Below are 22,751 nucleotides of genomic sequence, written 5' to 3'. Positions count from 1 at the left end.
ATGCCTGTAATCCCAGCTACTCATTGCTACTGGGTTGGTTATTTTTTCTAGACTTTTTCAGTGAACAATGTTAGGAAATTATTTTTCTTTTAAGATACAACACGTGAGTTCATAATAAAACTTTCAATTTAAATACGAGACTGTGAGAGTTTTTTTTGGCTGGTTGTTTGGTTGGTTGTTTTTGAGACGGAGTCTCTCTCTGTCCCCCAGGCTGGAGTGCAGTGGCGCCATCTCAGCTCACTACAAGCTCCACCTCCCAGGTTCACGCCATTCTCCTGCCTCAGCCTCCCAAGCAGCTGGGACTACAGGCGCCTGCTACCATGCCCGGCTAAGTTTTTGTATTTTTAGTAGAGACGGCGTTTCACCATGTTGGCCAGCCTTGTCTTGAACTCCTGACCTCAAGAGATCCACCTGCCTCGGCCTCCCAAAGTGTTGGGATGGCGTGAGCCACTAAGGCCAATCTAAAGTTTAATATTATACTATTTATGTTTCAAAGTCAAATCTACAGGCAAGGAATATTCAGAGAAGTCTAGCTTCTATCCCTCTTTTCTCTACCCTGTTCTCTTTCTTCCTCCCCATAGTAACCTTTTTTTTTAAAAGTGTGTTTTATTCTTCCATTTAAAAAAATACATACATATTTGTTTTTTCCTCTTAGCCAAATGGGAGCATACTAAAATATTTATCTGTACCTCTGTGTTAAGTTTAAAAATATATGTATATCTGCGTGAATTGCTTGGCATTCATAGGTGATATGGAGGCCCTTCTAGCTAATGGTGGAAACGGGTGGGAGAGGTGGACAACTAATAAGAATGTACCCTAGGTATCTGTCATCATTCAACTATAAACTACTATTACAGTTGAAGTTCCTAGATTCCATTTCTTTTTTATTTTTGATACGGAGTCTTGTTGCAACACCCAGACCGAAGCGCAGTGGCACGATCTCAGCTCAGTGCAACCTCCGCTTCCCCGGTTCAAGTGATTCCTCTGCCTCAGCCTCCTGAGTAACTGGGACTTCAGGCGCATGCCACCATGCCCAGCTAATTTTTGTATTTTTAGTAGAGATGGGGTTTCACCATGTTGGCGAGGCTGGTGTTGAACTCCTGACCTCAAGTGATCCGCCCGCCTCAGCCTTCCAAAGTGCTGGGATTATAGATGTGAGCCACCGGGCCTGGCACCTAGATTCCATTTGTATCTCTGTTCTTAACCAAAACTTTTTTCTCCTTAGACCTCAGATTTTCCTGTCCTGGATCCCAGCTGGACTGCTCAAGAAGAAATGGCCCTTTTAGAAGCTGTAATGGACTGTGGCTTTGGAAATTGGTAAGTGCTTGGTGTTAAGAGTTATCCTGCCCTAGTGGGCTCAGAGAAGAAGCTGTTGTTGAAGAGTAAAGGAAGGAGCCTCAGGAAGAGAAAGTATATGTTGCTTTCCTATCAGCCCATGATTTAGAGACAAGTTAGTCCCCTCTGTACGTTATTTTTCCAGTGCCGAAATGTGTCACAAGGATATGGGATGTTTAGTGGTCCACGACTGAGCAGCTTTAAAAGGCTACTTTGGATATGTATCAACAATGGGAAGATTGATTATTCCTTTCTGAATAGTAGGGAAGTTTAGTTTCGTTAGTTATTACTCCCTTCTGATTTTATGAATTTTTGTTGGTTATAGATGCCCTAGTCATTTAAGTGAATCAGACTTTAGCTAGATGGTCATACCTAAGATTTAAGTTTCACAGATTTCCTGATAGCATTCTCTGTTTTTAGCTTTCAAACACCTGCCTTAGTCCAAGACCGGCTGAATTGAATAGCACTCATTGCTGTTGCCTTAGTGGGCAGCACCACTTAATACTACCACTTTTGTTTTTATCTTTTGGGAACACTTTCATATGGATGATTTTATTTTATGAACTAGATAGCAGAGACATTATTGAATATATTTTGTTCACAAATTATCTGAAGCCTAGGGGGTTGAAATGATTTCTTGTGATTACCTAGCTTATTAGTGAAGAACTCTTAATTAGGTCCTCCCTGTCCTAACTTGCTAGTGTATATAACCTTTCTTGGTGTTCATCAGAATAAACTCTGCTGCTTCCTTTATGTCCAGGGACCTGAAGAAGGAGACCTGAATTTAGTTCACATTTTGCTTGTATTCATTCATTCAGTATTTATTAAGCATCATAAAAATACTGTGTACAATGAGGAATACCAAAGGAGGTAGAAAAGTAATCACTTGTGAGGAGCTTTGTAGTCATCTTTGGCCTAGCTTTTCATTTTTTGCTTACCATTCTCTCTAAAATAGGCTAATCCTCTCTGTCTGTCCTCCTTCCCTCTTAACAAAGAACATAAAAAAGATATAGCTTCTCTATGTACTGTGGGTAAGGCACTAAGTTTGGCAGTGAGTGGGCTAGAGCTAAGAATTATGAGATGCACTCTGCCTTCAGGAAGCTTATAGTTTAGCAGGGGACTCAAAATATCTGTACAAGTGATTGAAGTACACAAAACAGCACAGTGATGTCTTAGGGGAGGACAAGTGAAGTGCTGTGGAAAAGAGACCTTGAGGAGAGGACTTCCACCTCTACCTCCCCATTACCTTGACTCAAGTCAGGGATTCTTTTTTATTAAGACAGTCTCACTTTATCACCCAGGCTGAAATGCAGTGGTGTGATCACAGTCACTGTAACCCTGAACTCTTGAGCTCAAGGGATCTTCCCTCCTCAGACTCCCAAGTAGTTGGAACAACAGTTGTGCACCACCATACTCAGCTAATTAAATAGCTTAAATAGCTTAGTGACTTAAATTTATTTAAATTAAATAGCTTAGTGACTTAAAATATCAAAAGAGCAAATGATGCTTTTACTATTATGTGGAAATGAAAGTATCACTTTCTTCTATCTTTTTCCCATAATCCTCTAGGCAGGATGTAGCCAATCAGATGTGCACCAAGACCAAGGAGGAGTGTGAGAAGCACTATATGAAGCATTTCATCAATAACCCTCTGTTTGCATCTACCCTGCTTAACCTGAAACAAGCAGAGGAAGCAAAAACTGCTGACACAGCCATTCCATTTCACTGTAAGTGCTTCCCTATCTTGGTAAAAGACACTTAGCTCATCCTTGGGCCCTGTTTCAGTAGCAGATAAACAGTGATTTGATGAATTGGACAGCTAATGATATCACGGAAGATAGGAGGAGTTGTATGGCAGCTATTAAGAGTGAGGATCGACCCAGCGTGATGGCTTATGCCTGTAATCCCAGCACTTTCGAAGGCTGAGGTGGGTAGATCACTTGAGGCCAGGAGTTCAAGACCAGCCTGGCCAACATGGGGAAACCCTGTCCCAACTAAAAGTGTAAAGATTAGCCGTATGTGGTGGCAGACACCTATAATCCCAGCTAATGGGGAGGCTGAGGTAGGAGAATCACTTGAACCAGGTAGGCGGAGGTTACAGTGAGCCAGGATCACATCACTGCACCCCAACCTGGGTGACAGAGTGAGACGTCGTCTCTTAAAAAAAAAAAAGTCAGGATTATAATGTGGCAAAGAAGGAACATACTCTAAGGGTCAGAGTTCTATATGGGACATCAAGGTGCTTGAAGCCAATGTGTAGTTCCACCTACCTCCAGTCCTTTGAACATATCAGTTAACTTCAGTGCTTTCCTTTGTAAAATAAGATGTCAAAAAGAGAAAATCTTTTCTATGCTGTTATGAGTACAAGTTTTTCAATCCCTTTGGAGAGCTTATGATTATACATACGAGTTGCTTAGAAAATACAATATTTGACTCATTATTATGAATTGTCCCAGTGTCAAGTCCAAGAAGTGGTTTGTTATTTTTGTTCACTTGGTTGTGTCAGTGATGGCGAACTTTTTAATCTCGTACCTGTGGGACCAGTGGGTCTCTTAATAAAATATAACCAAAAACATGATGAATTACAAATGACCCTCTTTCCTGAATGACTCCCAGGGCTCAAGTAATAAGATATGAATGTTTTCCCTTCCCTTTTCTCTTTTCTCGTACTCTGTAGAAACAGTTTTATAGCTGACTAACTTAGAGGCTGGTAATATCTCCTTTTTTTTTTGAGACAGAGTCTTGCTCTGTCTCCCAGGCTACAGTGCAGTGGCACAACCTCTGCTCACTGCAGCCTCCACCTCCAGGGTTCAAGCGATTCTCCTGCCTCAGCCTCCCAAGCAACTGGTACCACAGGTGCATGCCACCACACCTGGCTAATTTTTTGTATTTTTAGTAGAGACGAGGTTTCGCTATATTGGCCAGGCTGGTCTCGAACTCCTGACCTTAGATGATCTGCCCGCCTCGGCCTCCCAAAGTGCTGGGATTACAGGTGTGAGCCACCGTGCCTGGTTGATACCTCCTATTTGGATAGCACTTTGATGTTAACACTTGGTTCTCAAATCCATTACACCGTTTGTTTCCAAACGGCAACCCAGTGAGATAGGCAGAGCAAGTGCTTTTGGTTTACATTGGAGGAGACTGATGCAGAAAGGTTAGTTTGTGCAGGGTCATGGGACTACTGTGTGTTAGAGCTAGGACTTAATTCCGGCTAACCTCCAATTCCGGTGTTTGTTTTTTTCCTTCCTTTGGTGTGTTTTTTTTTTTTTTTTTTTGCCTCTCAGTTGGATGAGTTTTGTAAATTGAGGTTCGTTCTAAGGGTTAAGGGAGCCAAAGCCAATGGTAAATATTTAGGTTCTGTAATATTAAAAGAAAAAAGCCATGGTTTCCTTTCATTTTAGAAAAGCAGAAATCAGAAGAAATTTCCCTATATTTACTTAAAGGATTGCCTGAGTCTTGGTTTTTCTTTTAAAAAAATGTGTTTTCATAATACTTTATCTTTTTCACATTTCCTTCTATAAAAACCATTTAAAATTTTTTTATTCTTGGACTATTATTATGTCATTTTTTCATGCCAATATTGTATTAGTTAACTCAGAAAACTTCTAAATTCTTCCAGCTACAGATGACCCTCCCCGACCTACCTTTGACTCCTTGCTTTCTCGGGACATGGCCGGGTACATGCCAGCTCGAGCAGATTTCATTGAGGTAGGATAACTGTGTTTTTAGCACAAAGTAGGAAAAATTTGTTTGTATTTCTCATGAGCCTTCTATCTCACCCATAGATTCCATACCACTAAAAGGAGATTTTTCAAAGCACTGTAATTTGTAAGACCTTTAGGCAGCCACATTTTCTTACATTTGAGTGCCTTTTCTCACTTGTAAACATTTTCACATATGGAACAGGAAAAATTCTTTAAACAAACAGCCTATTTCTGGCCGGGCACAATGGCTTACACCTATAATCCCAGCACTTTGGGAACTGAGAATGGAGGATCGCTTGAGTCCAGGTGTTCAAGACTAGCCTGGGCAACATAGTGAGACTCTGTCTCTATAAAAAATAAAAAATCAGCTGGGTGTGGTAGTATATGCCTGTAGTCCTAACTACTTGGGAGGCTGATACAGGAGGATCACTTAAGCCTGGGAGGTTAAGGCTGCAGTAAGTGGTGATCATTCCACTAAACTGCACCCTAGGCAACAGAGTGAGACCCTATCTCCAAAAAAAAGCCCCAGAAAACCCATTTCTTAAGTTGCATCTGCTGGCTTCTACTTCCTTAGGTATGAAATTCCTGTAGTCTGGTTCTTTTTTTTTTTTTTGAGACAGTTTTTGCTTTTGTTGCCCAGGCTGGAGTGCAGTGGCATGGTCTCGGCCCATTGCAACCTCTACCTCCTGGGTTCAAGTGATTCTCCTGTCTTGGCCTCCCAAGTAGCTGAGACTACAGGTGCCTGCCACCACGCCTGGCTAATTTTTGTATTTTTAGTAGAGATAGGGTTTCACCATGTTGGCCAGGCTGGTCTCAAAACTCCTGATCTCAGGCAATCTGCCAGCCTCAGCCTCCCAAAGTGCTGGGATTACAGGCGTGAGCCACCGTACCTGGCCTGTAGTCTGGTTCTTATTGTACATCTAGGGGCTTTCAAGATTGTACTGTATTGGGGATTGGCAAACTTATTCTATTAAAGGCCAGATAGTAAATATTTTACGTTTTGTATGCTATAAAGTTTCTGTTGTAACTATACTTTGTCATTATTGTGCTAAAGCAGCATTGGATAATATAAGAATAAATGAATATGCCTGTGTTCCAGTAAAACTTTATGTATAAAAACAGACAGTAGGCTGAATAATAGTTTACTGATTCCTGTACAATATCCACAGTTATATAAAGAATGATGAATGTGTATAAAAACTGTATGTTGTTTGCTCAGCTATGGAATTAAAAGACATGTAAATGTAACCACAAGTCTCTCGATTTATCATCTGATTCACAACTTGAAATATAGTTTGGCCAACTGCGGTAGCTTACACCTGTAAATCCCAGCACTTTGGGAGGCTGAGTCAGGCAGATTGCTTGAGCTCAGGAGTTTGAGACTAGCCTGGGCAACATGGCAAAACCCTGTTTTTCTACCAAAAAAAAAAAAAAAAACCCAAAACCAAAAATTACCTTGAGTGTGGTGGCATGTGCCTGTAGACCCAGCTGCTTGAGAGGCTGAGACAAGAGGATATCTTGAGCCTGCGAGTTCGAGGCTGCAGTGAGCCAAGATCACACCACTGACTCCAGCCTGAGTGACAGAGTGAGACCCTGTTTCCAAAAAAAAAATGAATGGACTTGATTTATTTATTTAAGAGACAGGATCTTGCTCTGTTTCCCAGGCAGTCTTGAAACTCCTGGTCTCAAGTGATGTTTCCACCTAAATCTCCTAAGTAGCTGGGATTACAGATGCATGCCACTGTGCCCAGCTCAGACTAATTTTAGTTTTTAGAGCAGTATGTTTAGCTTCATTCCTAAACTCATAACTATTCCAATTTTTTGTTGTCACTACTGCTTGTAAGCTTCTTAGATTTCTCCCATGACTTCCTGTTACCTGTGCCAGTATTGTGGCTTTTTGCCCTATATGGACTTTTTAAACAACTGTTTGCTTGTGTTTTTTCTGTTTACCTCTAAAGCATGGCTGCTATAAAGACATTAATCAAAGCCAATGGGTTTGGGGTGGGGATTTTTTTGTTCCCCCAAACAGGAATTTGACAATTATGCAGAATGGGACTTGAGAGACATTGATTTTGTTGAAGATGACTCGGACATTTTACATGGTAACAGTTTATTTTGTCAAATGTTTATCAAGCGCCAACTGTGTGATGACACTGTCTTGGGTGCTGGGAATTGAAAGATGAATAGAACATGTCCCCTGCCCTTGTGGAATTCAAAAATCTACTGGTTAAGTTGCTAACCTTACTCTGTTGTTGGATTTTGACCACAGTGAATAAGATTTGTAATGAGGGTAAAAATATTGATTATATGATAGTAGTTGGAAATATCTGTTGGACTGTGTGATTTTTACTTTTATCTGAGATAAGTCTACACTAAGGTAATTGGTTAAATGGCCCTCACTTGCATTCTTAGAAGGAAGGGAATCAATTTGAATTCTTGGGACTTCAGTAGCAATTGCTAACACTAAATGTTCACTATGTTTTGTTACCCAAAATTTCCCCTAGCAAGGAAAAATAATGGAAATTTCTCAAGAGTTTTTAGGCCCAAATGGGGAATTTCTTGTTTCTCTGGACTGTTGAACTTTCAACACTGCTGAATTCTTTTTTTGTGTTTGTTTTTGAGACAGAGTCTTACTCTGTTGCCCAGGCTGGAGTGTGGTGGCGCAATCTCGGCTCACTGCAACCTCCGCCTCCCAGGTTCAAGTGATTCTCCTGCCTCAGCCTCCCAAATAGCTGGGATTACAGGTGTCTGCCACCATGCCCAGATAATTTTTGTTCTTTTATTAGAGATGGGGTTTGTTTCGCCATGTTGGCCAGGCTGGTCTGCAACTCCTGACCTCAAGTGATCTGCCCACCTCAGCTTCCCAAAGTGCTGGGATTACAGGCATGAGCCATGACACCTGCCCCAAGACTGCTGAATTTTAATCTTTGATTAGCCCTCTAAGGGTTTATGTTAACTCTTTTCCTAAAACTTAAGTGGTGAATGCCAAAGGGCTGTTGAGAGTAGATAGTTAGACTTTGAGTCCCTTTTTTCCTTCTTTCCATTTTCAGTGAACTACATACTAATATATACTAATACTGCATAATGACACTCAATCCTTTTTTTTTTTAATTTTAGTTCAGAGATCAGTAATTATCTATTGGAATCTGTATTTCCCAAACAGCATCTTCATTATTTCTGTTAAACTTACATCCCAGGCAGGAAAGACAAGTAAAATACTTGTTAAATTATAAATCAAGTTTTCACGTTGCGTGAACTGGTACACGGTCCCTAAAAGGGGAACTTGATTCTTTTCTCTCCATAGAAGAGCTGCCTGGATATTTGTTATACCAGATCTAAGATAGAGAAATAGTCCTCGGCCGGGCGCGGTGGCTCAAGCCTGTAATCCCAGCACTTTGGGAGGCCGAGACGGGCGGATCACGAGGTCAGGAGATCGAGACCATCCTGGCTAACACGGTGAAACCCCGTCTCTAAAAAAAAAAAAAAATACAAAAAACTAGCTGGGCGAAGTGGTGGGCGCCTGTAGTCCCGGCTACTCGGGAGGCTGAGGCAGGAGAATGGTGTAAACCCGGGAGGCGGACCTTGCAGTGAGCTGAGATCCGGCCACTGCACTCCAGCCCGGGCGACAGAGCGAGACTCAGTCCTCATAAAAATTTTACCTTAAGAAATTTTTCTCTACACATTTCTTGAGCAGTGGGTTTTTTTTTTTTTTTTTTTTTTTTTTTGGATTGCACCAGTTTTTTTTTTTTTTTTTTTTTGGCAAAATTTTATTCCTCCTTTTCTCCCACACAACTTTAAGGAAAGTCAAACTGACGCAGATTGAACTAAAAGAGGAAAGCTTGAAAGCAAACTACTTTAGCATTAACTAAATCCATTGTATTTGTTCAGTCTTCCATGTGAGCCTCATCAATCCCAGTGACTCATGTTGTCTTTTCTCACCTCTTGTGGTGTTCTCTTTGAAGGTAGTATGCAGACTGCCATTCAGTATTTCTCCTCATACACACCAGCTTTAATTAAAATGGTATTGTTTTCTGGCTTGTACCTTTCTTACAGAACGCCAGACTACTCTGTGCAAAAGGGGCAGCTTCATAAATATAATTCTTTTAGATTCTGCTCAAAAATACCAAATTTTTGGCTGGGCATGGTGGCTCACACCTATAATCCTAGCACTTTGGGAGGCTGAGGCTGGATGATCACTTGAGGCCAGGAGTTCAATACCAGCCTGGGCAACACAGTGAGACCCTGTCTCTAAAAAAAACCCTTAAAACAAATTTTATAAATATTATTATTGTTTTTCCTCCTCCTTCCTGCTTTTTATTTTTACTTATATATTTATTTCTTACAGAATTTTAAAGTCAACATCTATAATGTTAATAATGGCTCGACTTGCTGAATCACTTCTCTAGAGCCTAATCTAAGGTTTTCATTCCTACTTCCCAACATTACTAAGAAAACTGTAGTAATAGTCGGTATTTAATTTTATTCTTCATTCTTCATGGGAGCAGGGCTTGCTATTCCTTCTAGTTCACTTGAGGTCCTTTTTGTAATTTAGTGGAGATAAAAAGAAACAAGCGATTGTCAGCAATTTATAGTTCAGTTAGCTTTTCAAACCCATAACATACTTTAGTGTAGTCTCCCTGAAGTTTCTATAGCCCTGTAAATTATTGATTTTCATTTGAGCTGTAACTGAAACTTTTTAATCTTTATACATAGTAGCTTTAATACAACATAAATAATAATTGTTTCCCTCTGCCCCATAGTAAACTATAAGACGTTTATTTGAGTGCTTTTATTTATTTATTTTTTTTGTGGCAGTCTTACTCTGTCACCCAGGCTGGAGCGCAGTAGCGTGATCTCGGCTCACTGCAACTTCTGCCTCCCAGACTCAAATGATTCTCGTGCCTCAGCCTCTGGCGAAGCTGGAATTAGTGCCACCGTGCCTGGCTAATTTTTATATTTTTAGTAGAGATGGGGTTTTGCCATGTTTGCAAGGCTGGTCTCAAACTCTTGGCCTTAACTGATCTGCCCATCTCTGCCTCCCAAAGGGCTGGGATTACAGGGGTGAGCCACCGCGTCTGGCCCTAAATGAATGCTTTTAAAAAGATGATAACACTTTAGATTTGGGTATGGTGGCTCACACCTGTAATCCTAACACTTTGGGAGGCCAAAGCGGGAGGATTTCTTGAGCCCAGGAGTTCAAGATCAGCTTAGACAACAAAGTGAGACCCCCACCTCTAAAAAATAAAAAGATGATAACATTTTAAAGAAGCTTGTCAGCACTGCAGATCAAAGGAATGACTTGTTCATGCCACAGAGAGGTATTTTCGTTTACAGCTCTGAGTTCTTATAGTAGCTCCTGTGGCAGCATGACCATGTCCAGGGGCATATTGTCCCTGAGCTGTCACTCCCAGAACACTCAGTGAAGTGCACTAGGAGCCCATGGAAAGTCAGGAAGGAATAAAAAGACTTTATAAGCACACCTGGAACAGAGAGGGGGCACAGATTTTGTGGAAATCAGGACACTGATTCAGCCTCTGGCTTGCTTCTGAGTCATGGTATAATCATGAGTAAGTCCTTGGAATCTTGCCCCCTGTTTCTTTGTGTCCTCTGCCATTAAAGAAGAGGTGACACTGATTAGTCAGAGTGTAAATGTCTCTAATGAAACATGGTACATAATTCAGATTCGTGTTATTACCATTCCATTATACCATTATACTCTTAATATTACTGAGCATTAACAACATTATTTTTATGGTTCCTCATTTAGAACTACTAGAAGGTTGCAGACTGTCTGGGTTTTGTATTTAGAACCTATCCAGAATATTGGCTGATGCCACCAAGACCTTTTCCTCACCCACACAAAGATTTTGCCTTGAATCATGGAATTTGTTTAATAAATTTGGTTTGTATGGTTCATTGCACACAATGGAGGGATAATTGCCTTGCAACCATACCAGAAGGCTTTCAGAATGTATTTCAAATGGATACTGCGAGTGAAGCAGTATCCAAGGAAAAATAAGGAAGTTCCGTGATCCTTAATTGGTACTTACTCATATTTTATTGAAATAAGTGGAAATGTTTGGTTTGGAAAGAGAGATAGAGAAGACTCATATCTTAGAACTCTCTTGTCTCATGTATGTTGTGAGATCTCAGTGCACATGCTTAGTGTAGTTCCTTCTTGCTGCCATCTCTTTCCTCATCTCCTTTCATTTGTAAAAATTCTTCCTAAATTTTTGGAGTACTGTTTCTCTGAGTGTCTCAGCATCCTAAAGTCCTGGTTGTAGTGTCTTCTAAGTCATTGTTGCCCCATAACCCAGGCAAGCAAGAGGTATGATGAGCTCCTCCTATGGGTTGGATCTGTGTTTCCAATACTTCTCAGGGTTGCACCTTAGTACAGTTCACAATTTCTTCTCCCTCTGTCTGGAAAGGTAATTTCAGCAAGTTGTCAATCCTAGGCGTGCATCTGTGGACCCCTTCACCTCCCACTGTAGTTTTCAAATTGTATTTCTTTGGCGCATATTATTAGCCTTTAGATCCTTTAATAATTAGTAGAGCAGAGGTCCAGTTTGATCTCTGTATATTCACCTACTGGCAGTTCCTTTCGCTTTATAGTGATTTCACTTTTTTTTTTTTTGAGACGGAGTCCTGCTCTGTCGCCCAGGCTGGATTTCAGTGGCGTGATCTCGGCTCACTGCAAGCTCCTCCAAGCTCCGCCTCCTGGGTTCACACCATTCTCCTGCCTCAGCCTCCCAAGTAACTGGGACTACAGGCTCCTGCCACCACACCTGGCTAATTGTTTGTAATTTTAGTAGAGACGTGGTTTCACCGTGTTAGCCAGGATGGTCTCGATCTCCTGACCTCGTGATCCACCCACCTCAGCCTCTCAAAGTGCTGAGATTACAGGTGTGAGCCACCATGCCAGGCCTGATTTCACTGTTTTATACATAGGATATTTTAGACATGAATACTATCAATAATAATTGCTAATACGGCCGGGCGCGGTGGCTCAAGCCTGTAATCCCAGCACTTTGGGAGGCCGAGACGGGCGGATCACGAGGGCAGGCGATCGAGACCATCCTGGCGAACACGGTGAAACCCCGTCTCTACTAAAAAAAAAATACAAAAACTAGCCGGGCGAGGTGGCGGGCGCCTGTAGTCCCAGCTCCTCCGGAGGCTGAGGCAGGAGAATGGCGTAAACCCAGGAGGCGGAGCTTGCAGTGAGTTGAGATCTGGCCACTTCACTCCAGTCCGGGCGACAGAGCGAGACTCCGCCTCAAAAAAAAAATAATAATAATTGCTAATACATACAGCATTTACTATTAGTTACCATTCTAAACCCTTCATATATATTAAGTCATTTAATCCTCAAAACCTTATGAGTTGCATATTATTATTATCCTCATTTTATGGATGAGGACATTGAAGCATAGAAAGGTTAGATAACTTGTCTGAGATCATATAGCCAGCAAGAGGTAGAGTCATCCCCAAGTCTGTGTTCTTTATACTGTGCCATACTTAACTGTCTTTACAATCTTGATTTTTTTTTTTTTTTTGAGACAGGGTCACGCCCTGTTGCCCAAGCTAGAGTGCAGTGGCACAATAATGACTCACTGCAGCCTCAACCTCCTGGGCTCAAACTGTCCTCTCACCTAAGCCACCTGAGTAGCTGGGACTACAGGTGTGTACCATCACACCTGGCTAATTTTTAAAATTTTTTTGTAGAGACAGGGTCTCCCTATATTGCCCAGGCTCAACTTTGAATGTTTGTTGCTGTTTCATTTTTGTGAGATTTCACATTTGTTACCTTCTATAGCTTCAAAACATTCCTGAGGAATATATATTTTCCAGTTTTACATTCAGGGAAGCAGACAAGTTAAATAATTTGCCTAATCCAGGGGTATCTAATCTTTTGGCTTCCCTGGCCCACATTGAAAAAAGAAGAATTGTCCTGGGCCACACATAAAATACATTAACGATAGCTGATGAGCTAAGAAGAAAAAAACAAACTAACTCATAATGTCTTAAGAAAGTTTACGAATTTGTATTGGGCTGCATTCAAAGCCATCCTGGGCTGCATGTGACTCATGAGCCGAGGGTTGGATAAGCTTGGCCTAATGCTTCCTAGTTGCTGACTTTAGCCATTAGATCACATGATCTTCCCTTCACAAAATTATTTGTGTGCATCTTGGCCAAAAGCTTGGGGGAAATGACTTAAAAAGTGTTGCTTCTGGGGAATACCTGTGTCACAGGTTTCTACTTACTTGGTTGCAGTAGGGATTTTGATTGGCCTCCCTGCAGTTAAGGCCTCTGAGTTAGTTTTCTTGCCAAGCAAGCAGTAAGTGCCTTCTGTCAAGAAAACAGAAACATGTTGTTAGCTATTTTGAACAATGTTAGAAATACATTGCAGTGGGAAGGAGCTGCCTCTGACTTCTGCCCACTTCTTGAAATATTTTAAGGCTAGCCGTTTGGAAATTTTATCAGTCTCCAGTATAATCTCAGGGAGACTATGCTTCCCCCAAAGCTGAGCTTTCAGGGGCTTTGTAGCAATGGACAAATTACAGGTGATTTTGGTTGGTTGGTTGGTTTGTTTGTTTGTTTGTAATGATCTCTGGTTCTCTGTTTGCCAGCTTATACTGCAGCTTCCAGCCGCTTTAAGTAGACTGTGAACAAGTGATTCTCATTCTTGTAGATTGTGCCTTCTCATTTCTGTTCTGCCTGCTGTGCTGTGATCCTCCCTAGGTTATTCATACAGTTAAGATCTTATATTCAGTTGCTGCTATCTGAGTATGCTCAGAGATAGCATCAAAATGAATTTTTGTCTGGGAGAATTCTAGTTCTCCTCCCATTTGCTCCTATGTGTTTCTTTTCTTCCTTTTGTTCTCCAGAGCCAGTTGTACAAGTTTAACCTACTGAAATGATCAAACTGTAGTACCAATTATCAGCAGTATTTATTTAGAGGCTTTTTTTTTTTTTTTTTTAAAGAAACAGAGTCTCATTCTGTTGCCCAGGCTGGAATGCAATGGTACAATCTTTAGCTCACTGTAGCCTTGAATTCCTGGGCTCAAATGATCTTCCGTCCTTAGCCTCGCAAGTAGCTAGGACAACAGGCACACGCTACCACACCTGGATAATTTATAAAAAAAAATTTTTGTAGAGACAGAATCTCAATGTGTTGCCCAAGCTGGTCTTAAAATTCCTGGCCTCAAGCGATCCTCCCACCTCAGCTTCCCAAAGTGCTGGGATTACAGAGTTTTTTTGTTTTGTTTTGTTTGTTTGTTTTGAGACACCCTCTGTAACCCAGGTTGGAGTGCAGTGGTGCAATCTTAGCTCACTGCGGCCTCTGCCTCCCAGGCTGGAGCGATTCTCCTACCTCAGCCTCCCAAGTAGCTGGGACTACAGGCACATACCACAATGTCTGACTAATTTTTTGGTACATTTTTGTAGAGACAGGGTTTCACTATGTTGCCCAGGCTGGTCTCAAACTCCTAAGCTGAAGCCATCTGCCCACCTCGGTTTCTCAAAGTGCTGGGATTACAGGTGTGAGCCACCATGCCTAGCCTTTTTTAAAAATTAAATCACTCCCACACAAATCTCAGGAAACAACATGGCATGTTGTGTCTTACAAAAACCACAGAAATGGGCCTGGTGCTGTGGCTCACGCCTGTAATCCCAGCACTTTGGGAGGCCAAAACAGGTAAATCACCTGAGGTCAGGAGTTTGAAATCAGCCTGGCCAACACGGTGAAACCCCTTCTCTACTAAAAATAGAAAAATTAGCCAAGTGTGGTGGCGGGCTCCTGTAATCCCAGCTACTTGGGAGGTGGGGACAGGAGAATTGCTTGAACCTGGGAGACAGAGGTTGCAGTGACCTAAGACTGCACTGTTGCACTTCAGGCTGGGCGACAAGAGCGAAACTGTCTCAGAAATAAAAAATAAATCGCAAAAATGTTCTGTTAAAATTAGCGGTAATTTTTTTTTTTTTTTTTTGAGACGGAGTCTCGCTCTGTCGCCTAGGCTGGAGTGCAGTGGCCGGATCTCAGCTCACGGGTTTACGCCATTCTCCTGCCTCAGCCTCCTGAGTAGCTGGGACTACAGGCGCCCGCCACCACGCCTGACTAGTTTTTGGTATTTTTTAGTAGAGACGGGGTTTCACCGTGTTAGCCAGGATGGTCTCGATCTCCTGACCTCATGATCTGCCCATCTGGGCCTCCCAAAGTGCTGGGATTACAGGCTTGAGCCACCGTGCCCGGCCAGTTAGCGGTAATTTTACTGGCTAAGACATTTTCTTTCCTATTCATCTTACTGGGTAGATAAATGAGATAAGGCTTATAAAGATCCTGAAATATGGCCAGGTATGGTGGCTCACACCTGTATTCCCAGCACTTTGGGAGGCCAAGGCGTTGGATCACTTGAAATCAGGAGTTGCAGACCAGCCTGGCCAACATGGCGAAACCCCGTCTCTACTAAAAATACAAAAATTATCTGGGTATGGTGGCATGCACTTGTAATCCCAGTTACTTGGGAGATTGAGGCAGGAGAATGCCTTGAATCTGGGAGGTGAAGGTTGCAGTGAGCTGAGATGATGCCACTGCACTCCAGCCTGGGAGACAGAGCGAGACTCCATCTCAAAAAAAAAAAAAGATCCTGAAATATGGTAAGTACTCAGTGTGTTTTAGCTATCATTATTGTATTTGTTTCCCTTTCTGCCTTGAACTGTTGACTTCCTAATCCTTCCTTTCTCTTAAGAGATAAAGTCCACTGTAAAACTTGTATTTGGATATACTGTATGTCAGAGGCACTTTCTATCCTTGTTTCTACCAACCACTTCTACCCATAGGCTTGTAAAGTGCATCTCCACCAGCATAGCATTCTAAAGCCCATCATTCCACAGCAACTGTGTTATAAAACAATGACAGGTATAGGCATTCTATGATAGCTGGACTTTTATATGTAACAACCATATAAATCAAGAAATATTTCATTTGTAGAAAGAATTCTGCTACCTAAAAAAAAAGAGTTTGAAAACTATTGCCTTAAATCTTGGACCTGACAGTATTGAATTATTTTTAGTTTGTGGGCAGGATAAGGAAAAATAAACCAGTGTTATTTAAATATTTGAACTTGTTAGAAATGAACAAAACGAATCCACGGTAGTTAATTTTTCTTTTTTACCCTTAAACTTTTAAAAATACTGCATTTCCTCACCTCTTCAGATTATCCAGATAGGACTTAGGTTATTTTTATCTCAAACCCAAGGGAGAATGGCCTGGATAAAGAACTCGTGGACATCTCCCAGTGATTGAAGTTACATACATATATATAGGACATCTGCTCATAACCCAGCATGTAAGATTTTGGTATTGAACTTTCCAGTCTAAGAATATCCTTCAGATGAGGACATGTAGAGAGAGAGAGAGAGAAAAAAAAAGAGTATCTTAAGGGCAGGTAGCAGTGAGATGCACAGTAATGAGTCGGTATGTGGTATCAGAATTTATTTCTGTTACCTTATCAGGGTCATTAACAGTGCATCTCAGGATTGTACATTGCTCAATTTTTGTTTGCTTTCATGTAATAAAAGAAATTGTTGATTCTAATAAGCCATGTGTTCTGTTCTTTTATTTGATTGGTCCCACTTTTTTTCTACCCTAACATCTACTTCCAGCAGAAGTGTGGCTTCCAGTTGTTCCATGGAGGCACCTTCAGGGACTACTTCTGAGAAAGGCAGCTGGAGCTAAAACAGGCAGAAGGGGTTCAGCTAGAGCAGATTTGACTTATCTGTTCCAAATAAGATTTTACTTGAACATACAGTTTAAAACTTACTGTAGTAGAACATGTAAATAATGTGTTGACTCATTGCCCCCATGGGCTAAACTGGAACTTGGATCTCACATTCTTTGGATGAGGAATGAAATTGTATTACTCTTCAGAGTTAATCAGCATTCCAGAGGCTCTAGGCTCTATTTTGGATTGAAGCTTACTACCTTGAAAGAACTGATTCTTTTTTTTTGAGACAGAGTTTTACTCTTGTTGCCCAGGCTGGAGTGCAGTGGTGTGATCTCGGCTCACTGCAACCTCTGTCTCCTGGGTTCAAGCGATTCTCCTGCCTCAGCCTCCTGAGTAGCTGGGATTACAGGCACCCACCACCATGCCCGGCTAATTTTTGTATTTTTAGTAGAGACAGGGTTTCGCCATGTTGGCCAGCCTGGTCTTGAACTCCTGACCTCAGGTGATCCACCTGCCTCAGCCTCCCAAAGTGCTGGGATTACAGGTGTGAGCCACCGCGCCCAGCTGAAAGAACTGATTCTAATATGTAGCCAAATTCTTTGTTACAAAGGCTGGTATGTTATTAGAAATTATATTACCTAGCATTGAGCCCCTGGAGCTTCTGCCCTGAAAGTTGAGCTGTGCAGTTTCAGCAGGTACAAGATCTACCCCAAACACAAGAGGCACTATGCCAGGACTGATGGCAAGGTTTTCCAGTTCCTTAGTGCGAAATATAAGGGCATTCCTTTCTTTCTTTCTTTTCTTTCTTTTTTCTTTTTTTTGGAGTCTCGCTCTGTCGCCCAGGCTGGAGTGCAGTGGCGTGATCTCGGCTCACTGCCACCTCCACCTCCTGGGTTCAAGCAATTCTCTGCCTCAGCCTCCTGAGCCTCCTGAGTAGCTGGGATTACAGGTGCCCACCACCATGCCCGGCTAATTTTTGTATTTTTAGTAGAGATGGGGTTTCACCATCTTGGCCAGGCTGGTCTTGAACTTCTGACCTCATGATCCACCTGCCTTGGCCTCCCAAAGTGCTGAGATTACGGGTGTGAGCCACTGTGCCTGGCCAAGGGCATTCCTTTTAAGGAATCCTCAGCAGATAAACTGGTCCTCTACAGAAGAAAGCATAAAAAAGGGACACTTGGAAGAAATTCAAAAGAAAAGAACCTGCTGAGCAGTCAAATTCCAGAGGGCCATTACTGGTGCATCTCTTGCTAATATAGTGGCCAAGAGGAATGAGAAACATGAAGGTAAAAAGGCTCAATGAAAACAAGCTAGCAGGGCTGCTAAGGAAGCAAAAAAGGCTAAGCTAGCATCTAAAAAGACCGCAATGGCTGCTGCTAAGGCAGCAGCTACAGAAAAGATTGTGAAGCCTGTGAAAGTGTCAGCTCCCCGAGTTGGTTCAAAACACCAGGTTGACAGATCAGATGCTTAAAGATTGGACTATAAAAAAATATAAATTATATTACCTAACATTTGTATAACGTATTTTAGTTTTTTCAGAGGACACATGGCAGGTTATATTGTGCTATAGAGCCTCTTCCACAAATACATTCAGTAATTAAAACAAAAAACACCAAACTCTCAACATACACAAAGCTTAATTGATAAGTTATTAAGAAAATTTCAGATTCTATTGCAATCATTAAATCTCAAGGTGCTTTCAGAATCCGTGAGAAGAAAGGTTTAATGTAGCATAGTGCTAAGTTTTGCATTACTCATATTTTCTTCTAGCGTTGTTACTATCTGGCATTCATTTCTTAACCCTAGAGGTCTTCTGGTTATTAAAAAAAAAAAAAAAAACTGGGAGTTTTTTGCTTCTGAAGTTTTTTTGTTTGTTTGTTTGTTTTTGAGACGGAGTCTCACTCTGTCGCCCAGGCTGGAGTGCAGTGGCGTGATCTTGGCCCACTGCAAGCTCCGTCTACTGGGTTCAGGCCATTCTCCTGCCTCAGCCGCCTGAGTAGCTGGACTACAGGTGCCCGCCAGCACACCTGGCTAATTTTTTGTATTTGTAGTAGAGATGGGGTTTCACCTTGTTAGCCAGGATGGTCTTGATCTCTTGACCTCATGACCCACCTGCCTTGGCCTCCCAAAGTGCTGGGATTACAGGCATGAGCCGCTGCGCCCAGCCGCTTATGATGTTTTTTAAAATACACATTTCATTTTCAATTAAGGCAGATTTAGAATATAGCATTAACACAGAAAAATTGTCTAAAAAACATTTAGACAATTTCAGTGTTTTTCCTACTTGGAAGTGATAGGAAACAAGAATGGGGCCAGGTGCAATAGCTCACCCTTGTAATTCCAGCACTTCAGGAGGCTGAAGTGGGTAAATTACTTGAGGTCAGGAGTTCAAAACCAGCCTGGCCAACATGGCGAAACCTTGTCTCTACTAAAAATACAAAAATTAGCCAGGTGCGGTGGTGCACACCTGTAATCCCAGCTACTCGGGAGGCTGAGGCAGGAGAATCCCTTGAACCTGGGAGGCAGAGGTTGCAGTGAGCCGAGCACCCCTGCACTCCAGCCTGGGCAACAGAGTGAGACTCCGTCTCAAAAAAAAAAAAAGAAATGAGTGGAAAGGTAGGCATAATCAAGACAGTAAATAGTCTTGTGTAACATGCAAAAGTTTGAACTGTATGTGGATGGGAAGCCACTGAAGAATTATAAGCTAGGGAATTACACCATTACATTGTGCTTTAAAATATTTCTCAAGTACCGTTTGGAAGGAATGAGTTAGAGTAACGCAAGAATGGAGTCAATAAGTAATGATGCCTCTCCTACAAGATAGCATGAAGATGACAGGAGAAACAAGATGCCTGAGCTAGGGAATAGGGTTAGGGATGAAGGGATGAGTCTGAGAGATGTAAGTGTTAAGTGCAGTGTGGCTAAGACTCATTGACTATGGAGGGGAAGGAGGAAGAATCCAGATTGAGTTCTGTCTTGGACAGCTATCTTTACTGTGATGCAGTTATCCAATATAGGAGTTTTATAGGATAGGAAAGGGGTAGAATATAAGTTTGCAACTGAAGGCCATGTGAGTAATGATACCAGTAGGAACTGGAGCTTAAAATGGATATTGAGTTTGAAATTACACATTCTGATGGTACTTGGACACATAGAAGTAGAGGAGTTTATAGGACTAAGGTGAGGGGTAAAAAGAAATTAGAACCTTCGGAGCTCTGAAGATGGAAAGAGTGGCTAGGGAAAGAAAGAACCAGAACTATTGTACTCATTAAAACTTCTACTATTTACAGCCTCTTTCCTCCTTATTCTCTGTGTCTTTAACATAAGACTAAAGCCAGGAAAGGATTGGGTCCCGGGAAACCAAGCAGGGCTTTTATACTGCTTAGGGTACTTGATGGAACTTTTCACTACAGAATGCGAAACTCTACACTCTAAACAGTTGCTGCTTCCCAACTGAAAACTCCCACATGTCTACACTGTACCTTTATTCACATGAGTCTTGCCTTGACATTCTCTTACTCCTGTGCAGTTAAGACCATGATCGATATTCTTTTTTTTTTTTTTTGAGATGGAGCCTCGCTGTAACACCCAGGCTGGAATGTAGTGGCGCCATCTCAGCTCACTGCAACCTCTACTTCCCGGGTTCAAGTGATTCTCCTGCCTCAGCCTTTCGAGTAGCCGGGACTACAGGCACTTGCCACCATGTCTAGCCAATATTTGTATCTTAAGTAAAGACAGGCTTTCACCATATTGGCCGGGCTGATCTCGAACTCCTGACCTCGAGTGATCCACCCACGTCGGTGGATGGATTATAGGTGTGAGCCACTGCGCCCGACCAACATTCTCTTTTTTTGAGACAGAGTCTCACTGTGTTGCCCCAGGCTGGAGTACAGTGGCATGATCTCAGCTTACTGCAACCTCACTTCCTGGCTTTGAGCGATTGATTCTCCCACCTCAGCCTGACGAGTAGCTGGGATTACAGGTACCTGCCATCATGCCCGGCTAATTTTTGTATTTTTGTAGATTCGGGGTTTTACCATGTTGGCCAGGCTGGTCTTAAAATCCTGACCTCAGGTGATCCACCTGTCTCAGCCTCCCAAAGTGCTGGTATTACAGGTGTGAACCGCCACGCCCAGCCCAATATTCATTCTTATGAGTACTCTAATTGATGCAATTTCTAGCCCATGTATTACTGAAGATCAGATATTCACTATGTATAGTAATAGATACGTAACAATGTCCAAAAAAGGTATTTAATAACAGAATTTTTTTTTAACTTTTATTTTAAATTCAGGGGTACATATGCAGGTATATTACGTAGGTAAACTTGTGTCATAGGGTTTGTTATACAGATTATTGCATCATCCAGGTATTAAGCCTAGTACCCATTAGTTGTTTTCCCTGATCCTCTCCCTCCTCCCACCCTCCACCCTCTGATAGGCCCCAGTGTGTGTTATTCCCCTCTACGTGTCCATGTGTTCTCATCATTTAGTTCCACGCTTAAAAGGAAGAACATGTGGTATTTGGTTTTCTGTTCCTGTGTTAGTTTGCTAAGGATAATGGCCTCCAGCTCCGTTCACATCCTGGCAAAGGACCTGATCTTACTAATTTTTATGACTGCAGAAAGCAGAAATCATCATCTGAGTAATGCCATAAGATATATAAATAGGGGAAAAATAACCTTATTTACTGATAGAGAAATTCATTATGCAGGAATATTTTTATGTTTTCTAGACTAGTGAGTGTGGAGTAATTAGCAATATGAAGTTCAAAGTTTGGGTAAAAGGTTTATTTTTGTCTTGGTTTATTTATTTATATTATATATATATGTGATGTGTATATATAGTATATGTATGAATTTATTTGTAGCTCTGAAGATGGCTGTGGTAGATATCTATCATTCCAGGTTAAAGGAGAGACAAAGACGAAAAAAGTAAGTATAATAAACCATCCTGGACTTCTTTCAGCTTTGGATTATTGTTTTGTGTGCGTGTGTGTGTGTGTGTGTGTGTGAGTGTGAGTGAGAGAGAGAGAGAGACAAGGTCTCACTCGGTTGCCCAGGCTGGAGAGCAGCAGCACAATCATGGCTCACTGCAGCCTCAGCCTCCCAGGCTCAATCAATTCTCCCACCTCAGCCTCCTGAGCATGTGGGACTACAGCAGTGCACCACCATGCCTGGCTAATTTTTTGTGTTTTTTGTAGATACGGGGTTTCGCTATGTTGGCCAGGCTGGTCTCAAACTCCTGGACTTAAGTGATCCTCCCTCCTCGGCTCCCAAAGTGTTAGGATTGCAGGCATGAGTCACTGTGCCTGGCCTCAGCTTTGAGTGATTGACCACATATAGTCCATGAAAGAATGTTCCACTTGTGGCTCATCTTTTGACCTTGGAGAAGACTCTTACCCTCCTTAGTCCTCAATTTTTCCATCTCTCAAATGAGGATAATAATTCCTGTGTTATTTTTATATCCTCTATCCTTATCCTTTATTGACGTTATGATGAACAATGAATAATATGGGTACACTGTTTTAAGCTTTTTGAAGTAAAAGAACAAGATAAAATAAAGGCATGAAGACATTATTGTTACACTTTTTTTTTTAATATTTGTGAATCATTCTTTGCTTTTTCTTTTTTTTTTTTTGAGATGGAGTCTTGTTCTGTCACCCAGGCTGGAGTGTAGTGGCGTGATCTCAGCTCACTGCAAGCTCTGCCTCCTGGGTTCATGTGATTCTCCTGCCTCAGCCTCCCGAGTGGCTGGGACTATAGGTGTGCACCACCACGCCTGGCTAATTTTTGCATTTTTAATAGAGATGGGGGTTTTGCCATGTTGGCCAGGCTGGTCTCGAACTCCCCACCTTAAGTGATCCATCCCCCTCTGCCTCCCAAAGTGCTGGGATTACAGGCATGAACCACCGTGTTCCTTTTTTTTTTTTTTTTTTTTTTGTTACTTTTAACTTTGTCACCCAGGCTGGAGTGCAGTGGCACTATCAT

General features: G+C 41.9%; 1 protein-coding gene across 1 annotated transcript in view; it reads left to right on the top strand.

Annotated features, from left to right (window-relative positions):
* Positions 1 to 22,751, top strand: part of TADA2A (transcriptional adaptor 2A) — a 70,602-nt gene that overhangs the window by 25,678 nt on the left and 22,173 nt on the right. The window contains exons 4-8 of the mRNA XM_011953624.1: positions 1,226 to 1,317; positions 2,905 to 3,062; positions 4,955 to 5,043; positions 7,069 to 7,141; positions 21,632 to 21,695. Of these exons, the coding sequence (XP_011809014.1) occupies positions 1,226 to 1,317; positions 2,905 to 3,062; positions 4,955 to 5,043; positions 7,069 to 7,141; positions 21,632 to 21,695 (476 nt within the window). The remainder of the gene's footprint in view (positions 1 to 1,225; positions 1,318 to 2,904; positions 3,063 to 4,954; positions 5,044 to 7,068; positions 7,142 to 21,631; positions 21,696 to 22,751) is intronic.

Source organism: Colobus angolensis, unplaced genomic scaffold, assembly GCF_000951035.1.
Source record: "Colobus angolensis palliatus isolate OR3802 unplaced genomic scaffold, Cang.pa_1.0 Scaffold37, whole genome shotgun sequence".
NCBI lineage: Eukaryota > Metazoa > Chordata > Mammalia > Primates > Cercopithecidae > Colobus > Colobus angolensis.
The sequence above is the reverse complement of the archived record's forward strand: the minus strand, read 5'-3'. Positions and strand labels throughout refer to the sequence as shown.